The 23171-nt window shown below is 42.8% G+C and overlaps 1 protein-coding gene across 5 annotated transcripts in view; it reads right to left on the bottom strand.

The window, feature by feature from the left end:
• Nucleotides 1-1442: 1442 nt before the first annotated feature.
• LOC144735209 (casein kinase II subunit alpha) overlaps nucleotides 1443-23171 on the bottom strand; it is a 43165-nt gene continuing 21436 nt past the window's right edge. For 4 of the 5 annotated variants that reach the window (XM_078617683.1, XM_078617684.1, XM_078617685.1 and 1 more), the window contains exons 5-13: nucleotides 18498-18548; nucleotides 16636-16695; nucleotides 14941-15024; nucleotides 11822-11932; nucleotides 10555-10656; nucleotides 8873-9024; nucleotides 3984-4132; nucleotides 2796-2885; nucleotides 1443-1638 (exon numbers count right to left, since the gene is read on the bottom strand). In XM_078617683.1, coding sequence (XP_078473809.1) covers nucleotides 1520-1638; nucleotides 2796-2885; nucleotides 3984-4132; nucleotides 8873-9024; nucleotides 10555-10656; nucleotides 11822-11932; nucleotides 14941-15024; nucleotides 16636-16695; nucleotides 18498-18548 — 918 coding nt within the window. In that variant the 3' untranslated portion in view covers nucleotides 1443-1519. The remainder of the gene's footprint in view (nucleotides 1639-2795; nucleotides 2886-3983; nucleotides 4133-8872; nucleotides 9025-10554; nucleotides 10657-11821; nucleotides 11933-14940; nucleotides 15025-16635; nucleotides 16696-18497; nucleotides 18549-23171) is intronic. The other variant, XM_078617687.1, reaches the window with a different exon arrangement.

Raw genomic sequence — 23171 nt, forward strand, 5'->3', positions numbered from 1 at the left:
CCCAGGGCTTCGATTTAATACGACATAAAAAAAAACTTTCAGTGCTTAAACCATTAAAACATTCGCTAAACACACTCAAGTCTGCAATGCGTTTAGAGAAAATAGCTACAAAACAATTATGGAAGAAAAAAATAAACACACGCGGAAACCACCATCTCAATGTTGGTCTGGTTATGAAAATGGACAGTTTTTTTTGCCGTCGGTATTCAGCACCCATTTCCATGCTGCTAAATAGGATTAAAACAGTGAATTTTGTTGAAATTAAATAACATTCCTTTCCAGCTCACCACTCAAGTTGGCCAGAAGAGTTCCAAAAAGCGGGCTGGTTTGGGAACAGCAGAACGATGAAAAGAAACCACGTCTATTGAAATAGTGTGGAGGTTTTTGTTCCTCCCATTTTTGGGATCCAAAGAGTTAAGGTGTGACCCACTAATACCGCAGACCAGAGATACAAACCAAACACATTGGTGCCACTAAGCCCATTTTCCCGCTAGGGGCTTTAGCACTTTTTGCTTCATTTGAATTTGTTTTTGGAACGTTTTTAAGCCAATTACATGTTATCGTTCTTAACACATCATACATTTTCATGAGGGTAGCAGCAGTTGTTCCTTATCACGTAAGCCATCTGATCATCTGACACCGAGCAATGTGGATTTTCAAGCCAATCCATAGCTTAGTTGAAATGACTTGAATAAACACATCCTTGCTGACAGACTCCTGCAGCCGTATCTTGCTGTGCAGATGAATTCAAATACTTCCTTACAGTAAAAGTGAGAGCACGTGCCTCCTAGAAAACATGTAGAGGTCTTGTGTCCCGATGTTTCGAGGCCTTATTACAAAGCTGCAGGCTTTGGCGGAGCACTCAAAAAGCTGTCCGTCTTAATCATTTTCGGCATCTTCATTTCTTCATGCCAATGCCCAAGAGGGACACCTCTGATCAAACAATATGAACGGGTCGCAGAATAAGGAGCGCCAGGAGCAAGAAGACCATCGGCCGCATCGAAGGTGGTGAAAAGTAGGAGAGATGCGTGCAAGTTGCTGCTTGTCAGCAGTAGCGTCGTAAGGGGTGGGGGGGCAAACAAGAAAGCTCATATTTGTCGCGTTACATCCCCCTCCGTCGAGTCCTCGGACAGCATTCACGGCCCCAGGATCTTGATGTTGTCATCATGCAAGTGGTGAAAGCCCATCATTTTCAGGGGAGGAGGGGGGGGTGCCCTTACGACAGTTAATAAAAGCTCTTGCAACTCATTGCTATACCTTAGCTTCTGATAAATGATGCCCGATCTGACAAAAGACCCCGCCGCCCACCCCCCTTCTGATGCACGGAAGGGAAATAGGTGGAAACTTTATAAAGTTCTGCACAGAGAACCCCCCCTCAACCCCCCCCCAAGAGATTGCAGTTTTGCACTGAAAACTGAAGCAATAAAAAAAATTTAAATAGAAATGATCCCACTTAAGATGCCACTGTTTGAAAGGGCGGTGGAGTAGGGCGTGGAGGGGGGGGGGCAGGCGGAGGGGATCAGGGCTGGGCGGCCGTGGCAGCTGGGACCGGTGCTCCGATGGGGTTCCCCGCTGGGGACAGCACAGGCGAGGCCGCCATGGGCCCCATCGGAGACGACACGGCTACCGACGTCATTCCTGCGCGCACACGAACAAGAGGCAAAGGAATCCACCATCTACCCATGTAGCCGTACAGATTTTGTGACAGGGCAAGTGCTGTTATCAAGCGCCTGTCAATGCCACCGAAAAGCAACCAGGTGGTGACGTGGCCAGCACCATGCCCCGACCGCCTTTGTTTTCCCCAGTGCTCCCAGTAGTGCTTTTGTTTACGTATTGCACCACGCGCTCACTGAAGGTCGAATAGACATGTAAAGGCAAGCGACTTTCTAGGAATGTAAATTATGCGCCCACCGCTGCACATATTACCGATTGAGACTTGCTGTTTGTTGCTCGTTAAATAATTGCATATTCTTCTTGGTTCTTTCGGTAAAGTCACGTAGAATGGAAATAATAAAATAATAAAACATAATAAAATAATTCTCACGACGTTTCGGCCACAACGCAAGCAGCCGTCCTCAGGTGGAGAGCAGGTCTGTCTACGTGACTTTACCGAAAGAACCAAGAAGATGAATCCCTGCAGTCACGAAAGCTTTAAATCGAAATTTAATTGCATATTGTTCACAGGCTTTTCTCAACCCCCCCCTACTGCTGAATGAAGGCCTTCCCCTCGCCGTGCCTGTCACAGGGGTTGCTCGACTTCACCACGCTGGTCAGGGCGGGTTCGTGAAAGGGTGGCCCAGAAGGCCGTTTCAGATTATTACAAGTGAAGCTAGCCATGGCCTGAAATCAAACAAGCCACCAGGTTTGTAGAGCAATGCAATAATATGCCACAGCTCAAATATGCCTGACACGCAAGAACACATAAACACACGCATATGACATCTACCGTATGCCACGAGATGGCAGTGGTTTCACTATTATGATTGTGCCAGGCTAGGTGCAAGTTAAGACCAATTGCAGTAAGTGAAATCTTGCTGCCAGAAATTGTGGGCCAGAGCCAGGTAAGAAATCTATTAAAAAAAATGAACGAATTGTTTGTGGTAATTATTTCCTTGCATACATTTCCAATATGATATCCACGCACAACGCAAAACATTTTTCAACTCCGAAACGCACAATGAAATTAACAGCAAGTATCGCTGACAACCATCACATCACATGCCCGTCAAATTTTATCTGAAGGCATAAAACTCACTACAACATTAGAACGATAAAAGGAAGACCTCTCGACTCACCGGAGATCATGTTGGAACTGTTCACCGGTGCGGTGGAGTTGTTAGGAAGACTATTTGTGCCTATACGGCCTTGCTCCTTCACAATTGGGTCTAAACAACAAAACACAAAGACATTCAATTAAGTCTGAGTAATCACAACAGCTCTTTGTCAAAACCATGTTCTCCAGTCTTCACCACGGCAGTCACTGTGTGCCATTGATGAAGGTTCAGATACCGCACGCCACGAATGTCAGCCATGGCGGGGAATCCGACTCGGGTCGCTGAGTATTTAGCGCACTGTGCCAACCACTGTACCGCCGCTCCACCCAGTTGGTACAGGTGTTATGCAAATTGCACTGTGTACAGAATTTCTTTGACAAACGGATGCCTTAAATACAGTTTTAGGATCTCTTACAGATGGCTTGCTCGTTGGGAAACTTTGAGCATCTTATATAATTTTACTTTTCACGACTCTTAAAGGATTTGACTATATATATAACATAAATTCGCTGCTTTACTACGTGACGACACCTTGTAATGTGCATTTTGATTGGCTGGGATTGAGGTCACATGAACTCCGTTGTGCAGCCCCAAATTTAACGTACTTGCGATGTGTAGCTACATGCTGCCTCTGACGAGCTATTGTGACGTGAGCGGCTGGATATGGGAGGCTGCACATTTGCTTCTCTCGTGTTAAATAAATCAAGAACTGAAGAACATACGCCACCACCTGTCATACAAGTTCCATTTACAGTGCCTAATTTTAATGGGGATGCAGTTGGGGGACAAGCCGGCTAGTGGCCGAGGTAGCCAAGGGAGACAACGGTAAGGCAGAGTGTGACCGAAGACGTTTCAAAGGTATGCAGAGGAGAAAAGGAACCTCTCTAGCCTGAAATGGCTGTGGAGAAGCAGCGACCTCCTATTGAGCGGAGGTTAATTGGTGGTTGACGGAAAACGTTGATTGCTGGAGCAGACAGCATGTCAAAGGGAGTGGAGCAAGATGACACGGAGGGGGGGGGGGGCAAGAGGAAGGCCAGCTGTGTCCATGAATCATTGACACAGTAAGGGAAATCTTATAGTAAATCTAGATTTGGAGCTAGCGGAGGGGATCCAAGCAGCGGGGTGATGCGGTCTCATGTACGGGTACAAGGTGTGAAGTCTGCACTTCCTAGTGCACTGCCGAGCGCTTGGGCGCTGGAGGCGGCTCACAGAAGTAGGGGTGCTCCATGGCCTCGCGAGCCGTGAGCCGCGTCTGGTGGTCGTAGCGGAGCAGCTTGTCCAGGAAGTCGAGCGCCTCGGGGCTCACCAGGTGCTGGTTCTCGCTGTGCACGAACCGCTCCCAGCGCTTGCGCGAGTGCCTGCAGGTTCACGGCGTACACACACACACACACACGCGCACGGACGCAAGCCAGCACAGAACCACGCAGGGGGGAAAACAAAGGAGATGCACAGCTGCACTTAGCGAACACACGCACACGCGTAAAAATGTATGTGCGCATATCCACATACATGCAGCCAGGTGCCAACTACGTGCATGCATGTATGGTATAAACATCCCCTGTATAGCCTTTAACAGACTATTGGGGAAAGAGCTTTTTGTGGGCAATTATTAAGGCCAGCATGGCGCATAGAGGGGGTGGTGTGGCAAAAAACACCTGGTCGAAGTTTGTCCTTTTCAAGCGCTGTAGCTTAAAACACACCGCACCGGGTACTCACTGAAGGGCGAGTCGACATGTGCACGCATCCCGCTCACACATGCAGGTACGGTGTCTGATTACATTAAGCAATACACAGGCAATTACCAAGGATGGCAGGCAGCACACGTGCACAATCGTTGAAGGCAAATATGCTTGTAACCATAAATATGCACATAACACCCAAACATACGTGGGGGAAATGCATGCACGCACAATTGAGACGAGCACACGTGAACGAACACAAGGTGGTTACGAAAGAGACCGAGACTGATCCTGCAACCGAACTTTACCGCAATCATCTCTGCCATTAAGTCCGGTGATGATGACTAATTATTTCGACATCTTATTGAGATTTATATAGTGCCTTATTCCAAAGTGCAACAGAATAGATGCACTGCCTCATTGTTTAAAATTGATTCTTAAGTTCATGATCCATACATGGATTCACGAAGCACAAGAACGACATTATTCGTGATTTCGGAAAACTGTATGTAAATGATATGGGCCTATGTATGTTGAACTTCTTTCGCACTGTACCGTACTAATTAGAGGTGCTCATACTACATTCAGGCTAGGCAAAAGAGAAAACAGGAACCGAGCCAGAAAAGATTAGGTGAAAAAAAATCTAATCGCAACCCTGAATTGTCAGAAATCATTGCACCACTGCTTTTGGAGGGTGGCAGGCGTGGATTTCTGGATGCCGAAACAATCCACGTCGACTTGTGTCACAAATTCATCCCAGCTGTGTTGTCAGTCAGGGCGTCAAGAAGTTAAATTGCATCTATTAAAACTCACCACATTCAGCAAGTGCGTTATTACTACGTCCGATAGCTCCTGCAATGGGTCTATTTTCTCCGTACCAACAGATGGCAAGAAAGAAACTTGGTTTGAGCAGTTACAAGAATAGTTTGAAGTATTTTGTTTTCGAATATTCTTTTTTTCTCACCAAATTATTCCATTTGTGCCATCGGTATCAAGTCATGTGATGAAGGGTCCATTTTAGACATCGTGCAGAGCAGTAGACTTTATGTTTTGTGGACAATGGATGCGCAAGATATTTTTCATAGCAAATTTTTAATAATCGAGGTGGTACAATTATCTTTTACACAAAAAGCAAGGAGTTAAATTTCCTCACACACTCCGCTATGAGATCGTCGCATGATAGTCCAGTGGTTATTTCACAGTTGGGAGTTTCACCAAATGTAATAAACAAAAAAGATGTTTTCGTGCAGTTATTTGTGACCACACAGAGACCATGAACTCACTCCACCTGAGAAGCCAGTTTAATCAACAGGCAGCAACACAAATTTGAACCCAGAGTCTCAATGGCACCGCCTCAGTGCTCTGACCTCTGAATGACCCCCCGGCGACCCAAGTATGTTTATTTATTTTCTTCTACACATTCTTTGAATGGTCAATTTTGACATTCATTCAATAAATTCAGAGCGGAAAATTAAAAATCATCATACAAAAAAGGTTTCAGCTCATGGCGTTGCCGTGACAATGAGACGAAAGCAAAAAAATGTTATTAAACCAGCCCACACAGGGAACATACAAAGAAACTATGGGGGAAGCCAAAGAAATTCAGGATGTTAAATCGTTCTGAGATTTTTACATAAATGAAAGGCGATGTCATTTTTTGTTTACGTTTCATTTTAAAAAACACGAACTCCCACACATTTCGGGTGTGTTCAAATGAGGAAATGGAAAATTCAATTATTGAGCTCAACCTGACCCCTCCCGTGACCTTAAACAATGACATTCAAGATATCCAGCACCAAACTCTAGCAAAGGTCAGATGTTGTATTTAAAATGAACATGCCAAATATTCAAGAAACCCACACCGTGTAACCCACCTAGACCCCTCGGTCCCAAACAATTCGTAATAAACACACTGCACCTCTGCAGTAAATTAAAAACTACAAGTAAGAGCAATCAATATTTATTTCATAATAATAATAATCTGTAACCATTTGTCAATCCACGACTGAATGAAGAACTCCCCATGCTGTCTGCCACAGGGAATGCTGGACCATACTTCACCATGCTGGTCAGTGTGTTTTAGTGAAGGAAGGGCTCAGAACAAATTCAGATATCAATTGGCACAATCTGGCTGTCACCTGATGCTAGTTGTAATTACTTGCGAAACGTCGTTCTCGAATTGTAAATGTTGTGGGTTTACTCTCCAACACACCGATGTGCTGTAATCGGAACGAATTGGCATGTTTTGTTCACATGACAAACATTACTCATTGGCTGTGTCGGGTGGTGGTGGGTTTAATGACACATTTATATTTACGCGATCCAACCCAAAAACCTCTATTATGGATATGAATTGCCACATATTAGATTTGACCAGGACATTAACTAATATTGCAGTGCACAAACTAGGGCATCTCCATGAACCGTCAAACACAGCGAGTTGGGAACGGATGCTCCACTCCAGATATGACAGCTTTCCAACTTTAGCGAAATTTGTGCTTTGCATTGTAGTATTAACTGTTCAGAGCGAAAGATGGCTTTGGTGTGCAAAAAAACAAGCTTTTTCGATGCCTGCTTAAGCAAGATGATTAGTAATAGTCAGTCTATGACAGCTCAGATGAGATTGTCATTGTCTAAGATTAATGGTTTAACTGTGGCCGAGAATAATATTGTTAAATATTATGAGAATCCTCTATTCACAAAGCTAAAACGGCTGAAATTAGTGTGGTGCCAATGTATTTGGCGATCTGAACAAACCATGTGGGGAAAGAGGTACAAGTGTGGACAGTGCCTCATTGACGATGAAAAATGAAAAATGCACATCGACGACTTAAACAAAGATCAACATCAACGAATCAACAGATCATTGCAGCTCTAACAGTCAGCACATGTAAACATAAGAGGGTGTTTCAAGAAGTAAAAAGATTTATATTAACTCTGTGATTTTTGTAAACACCGATTGGTGCGACAGGACATAACACTGGGTACTTAAGCACAACAATTATTATCTGCATATTTTTCCACTGGACTGCTGTGGTGAGATGTTAACGACCTGACCTGGTATACAGGAGGTCGTGGGTTCGATCCCGACCCTAACACCTGCTGTATATTTGGAGTTTGCGGTGTCTCTCATCATCATCACGGTGGCTCTCTCATCATCATCATCATCACAGTGGCGAGGAGATGTTGACCACCTCGCCTGGTATACAGGAGGTCGTGGGTTCGATCCCGACCCTGACACCTGCTGTATACTTGGAGTTTGCGGTGTCTCTCTCATCATCATCACGGTGGCTCTCTCATCATCATCATCACGGTGGCAAGATGTTGACCACCTCGCCTGGTATACAGGAGGTCGTGGGTTCGATCCCGACCCTGACACCTGCTGTATATTTGGAGTTTGCGGTGTCTCTCTCATCATCATCACGGTGGCTCTCTCATTATCATCACGGTGGCTAGGAGATGTTGACCACCTCGCCTGGTATACAGGAAGACGTGGCTTGGATCCCGACCCTGGGTCCTCCAATTTTTCCCTCCACATTTAGAAACAACACGCGTTTAGAGTATTTGGCTGCTATAAATTTCCACATGATAGGTCACTTCGTAGAACTATCATTTGTGGCCAGGTCGCTTCTGAAAAAGAGCTATATAGCTCAGTGGGCCTTACCTGGTAAAATAAAAATAGTTCAGTATATCAAGTGACAAATGCCGGCAGGACCCTTCGACAACTACACATTCCAGTGAGACGTTTCCTTTTGTTCCCTAAGGACGAGTGGAATTTACAGAAGAATGCCGTGAAAGTATTTTGACAATTCTATGAATCGTGGAAATGTTTACAATTGGGTGGAACGGCTGCATCCAGGGAGTGACCATGCTGACAATGGCAATAGAAGTATTATTCATGTTGAGACAATTAATTTGGATGAGAGGTGAGTAGCAATCATGAAAGTTCTCAAGTGCAGAAAAAAATCAAGATCTAACCTGCCAGCAGAAAGGAAATGAAGAATCTACCACAAGGCTTTGTGGATAATATGCACAAGAATGGTGATGTCATCATGACATGCAACGCATGCTGGGACTCCTATTTTGGTTTTTGAAGACTCACTTTTGCACACATCTCATCACTGTCCAAATAATCACATTCATCCCACCGTTCACCTCCTAAACGATTGAAAAAATCTCCACGTGGTGGTTACCCTATTAACACCCCAATGAGACTATCGGGCAACCATTGCTAATCTCATTGTTAACTTTCGTCTCTTTTCTTATTGAAACACCTTCCAAACACAAACGACAAACGCACGAGAACACAACAAAAAAGACAAAACGAACGCACACACACACACACACCCTCGCTTACACACACCCTCGCTCACACACATGAGTACAATCAATGAGCCGTATCGTTGAAGCCCTGCTCACTTCCCACTGCAGGCCGGGACTACAAGAGGCTGCGGTTTTGGAGGCCCACACCTGCCGAGGATGTCGTTGAACCGGGGGTCGAGCTCTATGTTGTACTTGTCAATGTAATCGTACAGGTCTTCCGTCCCCAGTACTTTGGCAATCCGCACCAGCTGCACGCATTGAACAGAACGGGTCCTTTCCACATCACCGGCGGTCATCACACTTACAGAGACCGACCGCAGGACATGCTTTGTTTTCCAATACTCTCCTCGTGCTTGGCTTATATCTGTGTGTGTGAAGTCTGAGTGTTCTCCTCCCGTATGTAGTTTTTTTTTTTAAATGGGTAATCAAGTTTTCTCCCTTACACAAGGATACTTACCTTCCTGTAAGATTTTAAAATGTTATTTGTATTACATCACTGTTTTTAAAGTTGATATTTGCTTTTGACTTGTTGGACCTCAAACTGTTGGAATACTGGCACATAATAACGTTTTTTTTATTATTATGGAACCTTCTTTGATAACAAATCGACTGCAAAATGCCTGATCTGATCAGTTCCCGCTAACTGGGGATGTGCATGGATAGTGCTTGGATGGGCAAACCACCACGCACAAAACAGGTTGTTATAGGCTGCTGTGATGCTACGTCGTCAGTAGAGGGTAGTGCAGAAAAACAATGTTGTACTGTACTATGTCCCAACGTCTATGTTCCCCACTTTCACGCTGGCTAGCGTGTTGAATAATGTTCAAATAATGTTCAAATAACCCCCTTGTTTGACATGGCATGGAGAGGCCCTTATCCAGCGCTTAATGAAAGAAAGAAAACCAGGCTATACATGGTGTGATTACAGAAGAGCTGTAAGTCACATCAACCACATGGAAACACCAGGATGAGGGAGGGTCAGACAGGGTAAAAAAACTGGAGTATCTATATGTGTACATACAACCCACGACAACGATAATGAACATTTTAGTAATTAAGTTGTGTGTGTGTATTTTAAACATGGTCCAGAACACTTGTAAATTACGTCAAAAGCTTTTAGCATGGAATTTTTTCAAATGATGGTACGCTTTGACAGTCTTAAATAAATTACAGTGCAGCTGCCAGAATCAAACTTATTCAGCTCCCTGTAAGCAAGACTCGTACTTTACAATATCTCATTAGGAGGACCAATGTTTACGAGCACCATTTGCTTAAACTTGCAAACTCTCAGCTGGTTTTACCTCCTCGGCTTGATCAGCAAAGGCAGGAATAATATAAAATTTTTACATGGACATATGGAAAAGGAAGATAATTTATTTAGTACGTTAAGAGCTCTATTCAATATACCCATGTCATCTTGTCAGGACCCCATTGTAAATTAGATATGAATCTCCAGGGCCAATGTTGATTAAATATTCATAAATAAATACAACTACAAAGGAATACCAAATGTATCTGTTCTTTTTCCGCCAATTGTAGATGCTTTATATTTGGCAAGTCAAAAAAAAGTTTAACCGGTATGTCACGTTTCTGTGCATCACAGCGAGACATACTAGACTGCACTAAATCACACCACTCTGAACTACAGCACACAATCTTAACCTAATCGACACTAGAAGTAGCCATATAACTCTAGACTGCACGCTGCAAGCACACCACACGGGACTACACCACAGTAGGCCACAATAGGCTAATACACGCCACTACATGGCCATCACCTGGTCATAGTTGTCATGTCCGTGGAAGAAAGGTTCCTTGCGGAAGATCATGGAAGCCAGCATGCAGCCAAGACTCCACAGGTCGAGGCTGTAGTCGTACATCTGCTTGGCGACAACACGGCAATCACTGCACAATCCAGACACACAGCGCGCAGGCCGCACGAGCGTAGGGCATGCCTAGAATTGTGTGGCTGTTTAATAATGATAATAATTTACACTTATAAAGTGCCTTGCACTTGGAGGTGACGAGGTACCGTACAACACACACACACACATGAAGGATTACACCGAACAACTAAGTGATTTCATTCCCTAAGCTGAACACTGCTTTTTATGACAAAATAGGGTCAAAATTCTTCACAAGTTGTTTTATGTGTAAATGGATCGCAGAATTCAGGGTGTCTGGTGTTGGCCAAGTATTCATATGCGGTATCCTCAAAACTGTCTTCAGCCCAAGTGAGGCTTTCCTGGATCAATAAAATAGTTTTCATTACAAGCTTTCACACCACTTAGCCCCATTGGCCGACACAGCCGATCAACGAAACGACGGGTCACGACCCCGTTTAACGAAACATGTGTCCCTAAAACGAATATTCCACGATTGCATTTGTCTCAAATGCACACAAGCAGAGCTTTAAAAACTAAAATTCAGCAGAACCAAAGGATAGAACGATCAATGTGGTTTAAATTAAAAGATACGATCACTTGATAAGATGCCATACAGTAATAGGTTTCTACCCTTTCAACTGGTACAAAACTGACACCTTTATACAAGGCATCATGTTTGCAATAACCACAACACAAGCAGTCAAAATGCAAACAAAAAGAAACAACTCTGATGATGATGATATGCACTGTCCTTGAAGTTGATTGGTTCACACCAGAGACAGCTCATAGTGTAAATGCTTACCCCGAGCTCTCAATACTCTGATAGTGCGTTGTCTTTGAGTTGTACGCCTTTTGGCGTCATCTGGTCCAACACGAATGGAGACTAGGCTCTAAGAAAAGCTGTCTCGGGTGTGGACCAATCAACTTCAAGGACAGTGCATATCATTATCATCATCAGAGTTGTTTCTTTTTGTTTGCATTTTGACTACTTGTGTTGTGGTTATTGCAAACATGATCCCTTGTATAAAGGTGTCAGTTTTCGTACCAGTTGAAAGGGTAAAAACCTATTACTATATTTTGCCACTGGTAAAGGGGGGTCTCATAGTGTAAGATGCCGTACGTTCAGCCCGTCAAACCGCGCCAGCGTGGAGCACTCCACCTGATAGTCGACGAGCAGCTCGGGGCCCTTGAAGTAGCGAGAGGCGACGCGCACGTTGTACTCCTGCCCCGGGTGGTAGAACTCAGCCAGGCCCCAGTCTATGAGCCGCAGCTGTCGGTGCAATCGGAGAAAGCTAACATTAAGCATGACTGGTGAATTATTGCGCATTTCTAATTTACCCCCCCCCCCGGCAGCATAACAAAAGGCTGATCTTCTTGGTTCTTTCGGTAAAGTCACGTAGAAGGGAAGTAATAAAATAATAAAAATAAAACATAACAAAGTAATTCTCACGACGTTTCGGCCACAACGCAAGCAGCCGTCTTCAGGTGGAAAACAGGTCTGTCGAGAAGGCAGAGTCTGAATGGCACACCCCAGGCTTGGAGCGACTATTTATGCTGGGATGGAGGGGGGGAGAGCGCCTTGACAAAATAATTTGCATATCTTATCTTCTTCCGCCCCCTGCATCACAAAGCTTCAGTTTGAACTCCATGCGTTGCCTCCCAGCGCCCCCCCCCCCGTGCCTCACTACGTTGCCTCTTCGGTCCACAGCCCACCCACACACTCACCATGGCCCCTCCCCTCCCTCAATCCCCCGCGACTATATAATTCGTCACAGCCAGCTCTTAGACACACTTAAGCGGTTGTGCTTTCGCTACGTTGTCCCCACCTGAAGGACGCTTGTGTTGCGCCCGAAACGTCGTGATTTAATGTAGTTGTTTAAATTTTTTTTATTTAATTTTTTACCTACGTGACTTTACCGAAAAAACCAAAGAGCATGAATCCTTGCAGTCACGAAAGCTTCAAATCTAGAATTATGGTGAATTATTGGCCAGCACCAACTGCTGATCTGGAGTTCAATCCCATGGAAAAACATCACTCTCACTGTCAATAAGGCAATCATCATCATCACTTAACATTCATACTCCACCTACCACCCAGCACATCTCAAAGTAGGGCACCCCCGGTGGCAGCTATCCCTGTGAGGCAGGTCAACGCAGCACTGTCCATAAATTGGGCATATGTCTACGGGTAGTAGTTTACGAGTAATTTATCTATTTCGATTTATTTATCTAATTTGGCATAATTGGTCTATGACTTCGGCACCCTTTGCCTACTCTTTTTTTAAATAATGCCATGGGATCTTCATCGTTCACTGTTGAGTAGGTGGCGTGTACCTACTTTTTATCATGAATATAATCACGATATTAACCAGGATGGCTGCTGGGCTTGCACCGAGAACCTCTGCAACAGGCGGCTAAGACGCTACTGCTGGACAATGTCATCGCCCATGAATATAGCTCCATTTGGTTTCTTACAGCATAAACAAATAGAGTGGAATCTTCCATAATACAATGGTTTTCCAATGTTATCTTGTAAGCTTACAATGAATCATCACCTCCACAACAAAGAAATTTCACAATTCAGGGTCAGAATTAAATCCCACAATCGATTCTACTTTGTGCTTGTGGTGCCATGTGGAATCCATACAAACTATAGGGTTTTAACAACCCCGTAGGGTGTTTATGAATCAATAATATATAAATATATGACGTTGAAATAATTCATGTTCACACACACACAATTTCATACATATATTTATAACATACGAATTGTTTTTAATTGATGAATCATTCCATTACTCAGAACAGAGTACTTTCCCAAAAGCCACTATTTCCTCAGTCAATTTCACACAACTGCCAAGTCATACCTACAGCGCATGCATCACCACCAACATCATTATCATCATCATAATAAACGTCCACTGTTTATCCACTGCTGCATTAAGGCTTCCCCACAATGTCACTTACGGTCCTGTGATACCATAATAACCATCATACATAGTGACTCACACCTGCCTGCCAGGCACTACATAGGTTTTGAGGGTTTTGACATTGAAACCCCACACACGGGAAACAGCAAAACCCAACATCACAAAAAGCATCAACAAACATTCAATACATAACTGAAAGATCTTTCATCAAAGACAGATTTAACAGGTTTGTCATTTAAAGGCAAGTCTGAATTGTGACACCATTCAGACAGAAACCAAACGTTCTGGAAATGAATTACACAGTTGAGAACAAATGCTCAAAAACTCTATCGTCATCAGCCATGGTGGTCACTCCGTTGCTGGAACTCCGACCACCACCCAAAGCTGCCCGACACCGCTCACAATCCTGCGATGCAACGATCCATCTATCACCTGCACACAAACCGATTTAATTGCTCCATCTCCTTGGTTATCGTACATTCTTCAACTTCTACAATGAGGCTACAAAGGGGTGAGTTTTTCTATTTTTCTGGAGTATAAACATTAAATGAATCTGTCAAGACAGCCAGGCATCATGTTATTAAGGCCCTTATCGGTAAACAAATTCACGTCTCTTACAGATAGGAAGCCAATGCAAATCCTTCAGAAGTGGCTTGGAGACATTATCCTGTTATTTGCATAAAAAAGTTGAGATTCTGAGTTTTGCATTTGGAACGCAGACAAACCAGTGTCGAGTGCATTACTGCTATCGATTAGTGATAATACCAAACTATGAATAAGATAGTTGAGAGAAAAGTCCTTGGTTCAATTCCCGACTGGGGTGACTTTCTGTGTGGAATTTGTAATTACTTCCCCCGGCCTGCATGGGTTTCCTCTGGGTTCTCCGCTTTCCTCCCATAGCTAGAAACAAAAATGTAATTTAACTGGAAATGGGCAAACATCCCAGTGATTCAACATTACCTGCAAATTGCTCAATTAGGATTACATATAACAACATCGTCCTCTACTGGGAAAACTTGTCGACACCCTCCTGGATAGTCTTGAGACTCAGCGAGGCTTTCCTGGGTAAACGTGCGGAACAAACAATTAAGCGTGACGTTACATTTTTTTTTAGAGGTTCAACTGCATTTGCAGTATTGTTCTTGAAAACACCTTTGCACCAAGTTCCACCAATCGAACTGTAAAGACTTTGCAAATGCACTAATGTGCTGCTGACCACTTGGGATAGCCATTCACCTTAAAGTAATGCACTCCGAACAAAAATTATATGAAAGCACAATATAATACGACACGCTGAATATTTAACAGCTGCAGCGTCTCGCACGGCCCACCCAATTGGAATGGTTACCTTTCTGTTCTCGTGGTCGATCATGACGTTGTGTGGTTTTACGTCTCTGTGCATGATGCCCATGCTGTGGCAGTAATCCAGGGCCTATGGGAGTGACACAGTGATACACAGGAAATTCCATACGTGTGCGCGCAAGTAGTCCTCATGAAAACTTTCTTCACATCCTATCGAACGCCAAGTGCATGCATCTCTCTCCAAAACATCCCATCAGGGATAGCAGTCGGTCAAAAGGTATACCCTGCTCCACAAAAGATGATCTTAATAAGCAATGCAATCTAAAACACTAAAATTAGCATTTTTGCTCCCAAACACATTCAAAGTTCTCAAAGTGTGCAATGTCAAAGAACTGCCCTGGAAGACGTCATAGCTAATTCTGACATCACTTTAACATGTTTCCCTTTTTCAACATCATAAGCACACCTTGTACATGCCATGCCATACAATACAATTTGAACTTGTAAAGCATATCAATGTGGCTGCATTTCAACATACTGTATAAAAACGTTGATCTTTGCATTTCACACGTTACCGCAGTAAGTAAACCACGTGTTTTACCAATGATTTGTGTGGTGGGTTTGCGTTTTCACACTCTCATATGCTAAAATGTCTGAACGCCACCTAACTAATGTGCCTTCATACACCGTTAATGTGAAAAGTACAACATATATGGAAGTGATAAGGACTAGAAAAAAAAAATCCCAGGCCTATTTAAAGCCCCATTGAATTACTCAGCTGTGTTTGTCCATGCAACCTTTAAGTCATTCAAGGTTGAAATGAGCAATGAAATTTGTAATATTTTCATTATGAATGACATCTAAGGCCATGGAACAATAGATATACATCAGTAGCTAGAGGAGTATGTTACTGCTATGTGCGCTTGTTATGTTGGAGTCCTAAGTGGCCCTTTGAATCATTTGTGGATAGTTGGAAAATGCATGACTGGCTGCTTGCTATCATGCAACAAGATTTCTCACATTCCTTAACAGATTGAAAATGCAATAGTTTGTTTAAACCACACAGCACACTCTTCCGTAATGGGTTGTCTATTCTTGCCCTTGCAGATTACTGTGGCCATCCAAAGCTTACAGATGAATATTAAAACAGTCTCACAAGATATACGGTTGTAGAGTAACCTAAATATTATTATAATTGTATGGTTTTGAAGTTTTACTGGAGAATAATAACTTGTGTACAGGGACCTTGGTTGAAGAAACATGCCTCTAAAGAAGTAAAGTCGATTGATTGATGTGTTTTATTTGATACTTTTATGCTGTGTACACCAAGAAAGCATGCAAAACATGGCCACAAATGCAGAGCAGGTAGGACTGAATGTGTTCAGAACTCACTATTAAAAGTACATAAAAAAATGTAAGTCCCATTACACAATAAGAATATCTAATTTTAAACTCTGAATTTTCGTTTTTTATTAATATTATGGTACTATGGTCTATAACAGTTGATTCCCACTTGAAATTAATGAGAACCATTTAATTGTAATGCACAACATAATTGCCTAATGTGTGCAATTAAGACACATGAATAAATAAACGTGTCCTGTTTGACCTAGTAATGCAAATATTGATTGAATCCCAAATATCCATTATTGCATAAGGATACTGTTCAACGTATGATTTTGTTGGTCTTTATTAAGAGTTAAATGGCAATCGTAAAAAAAAACACAACCTTGTAACTCACCCGTAAGATTTCGTACATGTAGAACCGAATGTCGTAGTCTGTGAGGGTTTGGTAGAGTTGCTGTCACAGGAGTAAAATACAAGCACAAAGGGACCATTTATATTGTTGTGAAATAAAAAAAAAACGTACATGAAGATGCAAAAAAAAGAGCACTTTTTATCAGATCCCAAATATTGTTAAGTTGATGGTATATTTATTTTAAGAATATATAAACATACTCTTTGGTTCTTTCGGTAAAGTCACGTAGGTATAAAATAAAATAGATCACGACGTTTCGGGCGCAACACAAGCGTCCGTCATCAGGTGGGAAAGCATGACGGACGTTTGTGTTGCACCCAAAACGTCGTGATCTATTTTATTTTATACCTACGTGACTTTACCGAAAGAACCAAAGAGTATAGATTCCTGCAGTCACGAAAGCTTCAAATCAATATATAAACAGCCCAGTGCTTGCACGATTTGTGTGACGAATTAACAAAGCTAACCAGATGGTGTGAAGGAGATATTTAAAGACCCACTGACAATTTGAAAATGTAGGCCACTATGTGGCATGGTACAGTTTTGGAACATTCTGCAACATTTACCCAATTAGTAGATCACGACGTTTCGATCGTAACACAAGCAACCGTCATCAGGTGAAACAAACAGCAGGATAACTGCTGATGACGGTTGTTTGTGTTGCGATCGAAACGTCGTGATATATTTTCTACCTACGTGACTTTACCGAAAAAACCTAAGAGTATGAATCTTTGCAGTCACGAAAGCTTCAAATCTAGAACTAAGAGTATTGCCCACATTTATTCCATATTGTAGCACTCACTGCCCTTGCTGGGAATGCATGCCGCCGAAGTGATGAGACATCTTAATAGAGCTATCCAGTTTAACACGTGGCAGGCTTTCGCGACCAATATTATTCATAATCAACGTTTTTGGGTTTAGATCGCGTTATTTATAAATGTGTCGTAACCCTCCACCACCCGACACGGCCAATCAGTAAAAAAAGTGTGACGTTGACAAAAGACCAATAGTTCACTGATTTAGCCCACCGGTGTGTTGAAGCGTGAAACCACAACATTTACAATTTGAGTACGACGTTTCGCTGGTAATTGCATCCAGCATCATCGGGCAATTCGCCAGAATGGTGCTATCCAGCAGTAGGAGAATGTTTGAAAGTACTCCATATTAAACCTCCACATCCTTTGGACATGATTGTCTGTTCATAAATCCCTCCCCTCCCGCCAGCCAGCCAGTCAGACAGTAAAACTTTTACCAGGTAAGGCCCATCGAGCTATAGAGCTCTGTTTCAGAAGTGACCTGGCCACAAATGATAGCTCAACGAAGTGGCTTACAATGTGGAAATTTATAGCAGCCAAATACTCTTAAGAGCATGTTTTTTAAATGTGGCAGGAAAAACCAGAGGGCCTGGAGAAAAATCCATGCAACCACGGGGAGAGAGACAGAGAGCACGGAACATGCAGACTCCAAATATACAGGCGTCAGGGTCGGGATCGAACCCACGACCTTCTGTATACCAGACTAGGTAGTTAACATCTCGCCACTGCTCCAACCAGGCATTTAAACATCATAACTTAATTATACTGAACTATTCAGGTTAAGCTCCAGCCAAACACAAATGTATGTACTCATCCACAGAACAGAATGTGCTAGCACTTCAAATCCAGTTAAATAGCACATATTAATTAACACATGACAGTTAACACATTTTATATTTGCATGCATATGCACACGGAGAGATATTGAAAGTGCAACATCTTCCGACCCCCTCCCCTGCCCCACGCTCCACTTATAGATAGCAATGCTTAATTACTTAAGGAACGAGTTGTTAACCGTGCGTCACCCACCTTGAAGTCTGTGTTGTTAACATGTTCAAAGACGAGTGCAGGAGTTCTCGACTGCAGAAAGAGAAAAACAAATGTCAAGGATATAAACACACCATAATCATAGGCTATTACAGTGGTCCTCAACATTTTTTGTGAATGAAGTCCCCTTATCAAGGTTAAATTAAAATTAAACAAGCTGATGCATTAGTGTTGTAACACATCGACGAGAATCACGAAACTATTTTCTTAAGTCGCAAGGGCAAGGAGATGTGTTGTTGCTATTACGTGGATTGCAATTCAAGACCAAATCAAGGACTGAACATCCACCAGAAATGCCAATAATAAAGTTGGCATTTCTATCAAATCCACACTACACATCAATTTATGTGCTTCACCATAAATGGCCAACTTGACATTCTTAGCTCAGTGTCATGTTCCCATGACACTGAGCTAAGAAATAATGCCTCAAATATCACGTGAAGCAGTGACAGATTCACACTGGAAGGTGGGAGCGGAGCCTATGCATGTCACCATCATCAGTGATGTCTACATGCTGACCTCAAGACTACAAGGAGGAAAAGGTAGATGATGTTTACAACCACCTAGAGGAAGTGAGAGGGAAAGAAAGGGAATCCACATTCATATCCAGGTCTCCCATTCCATTACCTCCAAATATCACATTTGCCAAATACTTAATGTGCCTCCATATCTTGCAAGCTCCATGTTCATGTCTCGATCACAACATGCCCCATGTCTTGTCCGCCCCATATCGATCTCTCCCCATGCCTTGTGTCTCACTCGACCCCCTTGCTTCCATGGCACTGTGCCCCCGTCTCACCATCCCCATGCCCCATCAGCTGCCTCCCTTTCTGTCCTTCGTGCTGTTGAGCCGGGTGCTAAATAATTAATAATCAACTCTTTGATAGCAAAAAATGGGGCATCTTGGCACCATTACCATAAGACCCCCCCCCCCACGGCTTTAGTGTTCCTGAGATTCTAAATGTCAATCCCAACGTAAAAACAGGTGCTCTCAGCAGCCTCAACCTCCTCATCAATAACTGCACTTAATTGTTCATTCTGTCTCATTTGTTTAGAACTGCTTTTATGTCTTTAGTATGTTGGCCCTTCCTCCGCACCTCCGATTAGCACGGATGGCTATGTACTTACGAAAGTAGTTCAACATACATAAGTACGTGCATGTAGCTCCGTAACGAAGACTAAACTCGCAGCACAACGCAGGGGAGGGCGTGTGGCACGCGTGTGGCACGCGTGTGGCACGCGTGTGGCACGCGTGTGGCACGCGTGTGGCACGCGTGTGCGCTTCCACCCGCTCAGCGCATACGCGTGCCCCGTGGCCAGGGTGGCGCATGTGAAGCTCGCACTCCCACATGCACCCCCCCCCTGCACTATGCGCCGCGAGCAACGCGATAGCCATGCAGCAATGTTTTCTGCGGAAATCAGAACAAATTCACCCCATCGACTCTTATAATCTGCAAAAATGTGAATAAGATCCTGTTCTGCAATGAACTAGAGGGGGGGAGGGGTGAAGGACTTTTAGCCTGTTCCACCAACTAGTATGTTTAGTATGTATAAAAAAAAGCTTCCTGAACATGCAGAATGGAGGGCATTATTTATTTGTGTTGTTCTTTCCAAAACAATTTTCTTACGTGACAGTGTTTAGAGTGTTTACGTGATGGATATGGAGTTTTTCTTCGAGCCTAGACACCACTAACTCAATTGGGATATAATTGGTGATAAAATATCCCCTACCCCCCCAAACACATACAAACGGTAGCCTATAAAGTACCTAAACAAGAAAGAAAAATCGTGCACACTTGTTGATTCTGTACCGCTTACAAAAATAGGGTTTTACCGTAAGTACGTCATGAACGTGTGACATCATTGCATTGGCCAAAAAGGCTTACTCGCTATCGATGGATTTTTCAAGTTTTGTGAAACCCTTTGACCATTTTGCCCAGTTTTCTCTCGGGTAATTCAATAACAGCAACAAAACTTTCTACAAACATTGAATTTACATTCGCTTATCTTCACGAGCGTCATCGCGACCCCGTGTTTCAGAGACAGACGGACACGGCTAATGCATGAATGCTTCCAACATTACTTTAAAATGTAGCGTTACAAACATAGCCATCGATCATTTGGAGGTTTTTAACATACGTAACACTGTGTAACACGATTTTTGTCCATGGGTAGTAAGTGTTATTTTTTAATTGCTTATGCCTAAAAAGTATAGAAAGTAGCTATTATTCCCCACAAACTTTGCTTTTGTGACCTGGATATTATGTGATGGAATGACACAAACGCACACGTTTTCTCATTGAAAAAAGGTACATTTCAAAATATCACTGTCCTGGTCACAAAAGCAAAGTTTGTGGGGAATAATAGCCATTTTCTGTACTTTTGAGGCATAAGCAATTAGGAAATAAGACTTACTACCCAGGGACAATTTTTTTTGTTACACAGTGTAATAACCTTATCCACGGCCTTGGCAACCTTTAGAATCAATGATAAACAATTAGCGCAGATAAGCAGCCAATGCATTAAGCCTCGCATGCTCTGAATGATGCACATGTTCTTAATTGGTTGTGGTGATGGCAGGGCCAAGGTTCATGCAGATCAATCGCAGTGCAGCAAACCAAGCATGGGTGCTATTATTTAACATCCGTGAAGCGATCACTCTGAAAGCTGCCAGTTCACCCTTACAATTAACCTATGATCAAAATATTTATGTACATTGTTTCCATACATTTATATTTTCGTCAGATTATGAAAATGTGCAACCAGTGGGTTGACAGCATGGACGCATTACAAAAAGCGAAAATTGTTCCACGTTGCCCCACGCCCACAGCGCACTCCCCCCAACATGTGAAACGCCACATTTCCAGAGACGCAATCAAAAGCTAAAGGTGCAGCCCCCGCAATGGTTTGCTCACGCGACTACCGACAGGAACGCCTGCCACAACGCGGAGCTCGGGACAGAGGGTACTTCTGCCTACTCTTTTACGCTGGCCAAACATCTTGATACTTTGATACTGGCAAAAAGGTCCCATTAATATAGCCGCTCACCCAAAGCTATTAATGCTCTGATACATGCATTGTCCTTGTTCACCTTTTGGCATTCTTTGGTCCGACACTGGTGAGACGAGGCCATAAAGAAGGCTGTCTCTGGTGCAGGCCAACCAGTTTCAAGGACAATGCATATATTTCGAATTAAAGCTTTCGTGACTGCACTGATTCATCTTCTTGGTTCTTTCGGTAAAGTCACGTAGAAGGAAAATAATAAAAAAAAATTCTCACGACGTTTCGGCCACAACGCAAGCAGCCGTCCTCAGGTGGAGAACAGGTCTGTCGAGAAGGCAGAGTCTGACTCTGACAGCATGGAGTCTGACTCTGCCATCTCGACAGACCTGTTCTCCACCTGAAGACGGCTGCTTGCGTTGTGGCCGAAATGTCGTGAGAATTATTTTATTATGTTTTATTTTTATTATTTTCCTTCTACGTGACTTTACCGAAAGAACCAAGAAGATGAATGCATATATTGTGAGAGTATGCTTGTTTGCATGTTTAACCATGTGGTTAGTGCAAACTTGATCCCTTGCAATGTGTATATCTATTTGGTGTTTGAACATATTAATACCAGTTTTATTGCCAAAAATGGTAAAACCTATTATTATTTTTCATGTCTTGAAAGAGGTTGGAACATTCAAACTTTTCCCCACCAAATGTGGTCTTCTGATCGACTAACTGTGGTGTACCCATTTAGACTGCCGAGTGAAAAGAGATTTTAAGAAACTTGTCCATTGCTTTGACTCAATTGCACATCTTGAATTCTGGGCCATACCCTAGTTCCGTACTAGCCTGCCTCTCCTATTGTGGACCACTCCACTATGCGAACATCAGCTGTGATGAAACGTGCTCCCCCTCTGGATGGAATGCATTTGGACAAACAGCCAGAAAAACTTCTGCCCTATTTTCCACAAACAAGCTGACATTTCACCTCCAATACGTTACATACACGATTTGTTCTTACTTGTAAAATAAAATACATTCTGACAATCTTAAAATATAAATAATACTGCAAACTGTAAAACCCAATGCAATAGTTGCATTCCTGGACATCTGTGAAAAAAAAGCTTTATAACTCATCAGATTTGTCCAGGATAAATAAAGATCCTGATACTCACATCATACTGTCGATACCATTTTTACTTAACAGAAGGCAAGTAACGATTTACACACTCTCCCCCTTCCCCAATCAAGATGAGTTTGCGATTCGATTCAAGAATTGATCCTTGTCTTATTTCTACCATCTTGGTTGTATTTTATTTCCTTTTTAAGGCTCCGTTAGCCTAAATGTAACATTGGCACAATTTGCACATTGTGATTTAAAGTATAAATAACTGATTCTCACACAGGTGATTAGATGTATGCATTGAGCATTGAAATGTATAAAGTGAGGCATAGTTTCATGCCTACATAATGTCCAAACAAATTAATTTCAGAGATAAAATCTTGAAGCTTCATTGCCTGAAACACAGGTTTTCAGGACACATCACTAAAACCCACATTAAAACATTCCTTGAAGAAAGTGTGAAAAAGCATCCTTCTCTTTCCTGGGTTTTATTTATCTCAACTACCCTTAAGCTAAGCCAATAGTCTTAAAAGTCGTGGCTA

Source organism: Lampetra planeri, chromosome 54 (assembly GCF_965212315.1).
Source record: "Lampetra planeri chromosome 54, kcLamPlan1.2.h2, whole genome shotgun sequence".
Lineage (NCBI taxonomy): Eukaryota > Metazoa > Chordata > Hyperoartia > Petromyzontiformes > Petromyzontidae > Lampetra > Lampetra planeri.